A 1,055-nucleotide genomic window follows, 5' to 3' on the forward strand; every position below is an offset into this window, starting at 1 on the left:
AGAAAATAAAAAAGTCAGGTGGTGATTTTCGATCTCTCGGGCGACCATGCATGGTGACAGGGTGTAGCAAATTCCCGTATTTCAAATTTTGTCAAATTTTGCATTTGTGTTCATTAAAGAAATGGTTTCCTCAACTGATCCGTAAGGTGATAACCCACGACAAGATTTGCTTCCTTTTCCGCCTGCGGTCGCCCTCCCGCCCCCTCTGCCAAGACGCCACCACATGGCGACTGGTGGTGACGGTGGCGGTGCTGGCGACGCTGATGGCCGTCATCCTGGTGGGCGGCGGCGCGTGGGCGTGTCTGGCGTGCGTGAGGCGCAGCGGCGGCCGGAGCAGGCGGCGCTGGTGCGAGTGGCGCGGCCGACAGCGCCGCCGAGACGACGGCTTCCCGCCGGACCACCGCGAGATGATCGAGCTCGGGCGCCTCCCAGGCAGCCAGACCCTGAGGGAGTGCGGCCGCGCCCACGCCGCACGCGACCAGTCAGGTTGGCCCTCGCCCTCCCCTTCTTCGTGTGTCCTGCCTTCCCTCTGTTCCTTCCCTCGCGTCCTTTTCCTTCTCCGCTTCCTCATATCCCCTTTCGTTCTCACTTCTTCCTTCCTCATATCCCCTTTCGTTCTCACTTCTTCCTTCCTCATATCCCCTTTCGTTCTCACTTCTTCCTTCCCCCTTTCCCTCTCCGTGTGCCCCGCCTTCCGTCCTTTTATTTCCCCCTTTTTTCCCGATTTTCCCCCCTTTCCATCCCCCCGTTCCCTTGGTGATTCTTTTTTAATCCATTCGGATATTTCCCGTAACTAATTTACGGCATGGATTTGTCTTCTCTTTTTACCATCAGATAAGGGGAATTTTCATGGTTTCACTGACAGCTAGGGATGCCGTGGGCACATGGCGAGCCAACATCAATTTACTGCCCTTGCGTCCCCAGGCATTTCCAGGGGCCTCGGCCTGGGCGTGTCGTACCCGCCGGACCAGATCCCCGCCCTCCCGGCGCCGCGCAGCTGGACGCCGAGCCCGCCCTTCAACCCCAACGAGATCCAGATCCAGCCCTTGGCGCAG

General features: G+C 58.7%; 1 protein-coding gene across 1 annotated transcript in view; it reads left to right on the forward strand.

Moving 5' to 3' along the window:
- Window positions 1-1,055, forward strand: part of LOC119585536 (flocculation protein FLO11-like) — a 14,856-nt gene that overhangs the window by 3,017 nt on the left and 10,784 nt on the right. The window contains 2 exon segments of the mRNA XM_037934160.1: window positions 214-486; window positions 925-1,055. The exon segment at window positions 925-1,055 is cut by the window's right edge and continues 609 nt beyond it. Coding sequence (XP_037790088.1) covers window positions 214-486; window positions 925-1,055 — 404 coding nt within the window.

The sequence above is a fragment of the Penaeus monodon genome, chromosome 20, assembly GCF_015228065.2.
Source record: "Penaeus monodon isolate SGIC_2016 chromosome 20, NSTDA_Pmon_1, whole genome shotgun sequence".
NCBI classification, from domain to species: Eukaryota; Metazoa; Arthropoda; class Malacostraca; order Decapoda; family Penaeidae; genus Penaeus; species Penaeus monodon.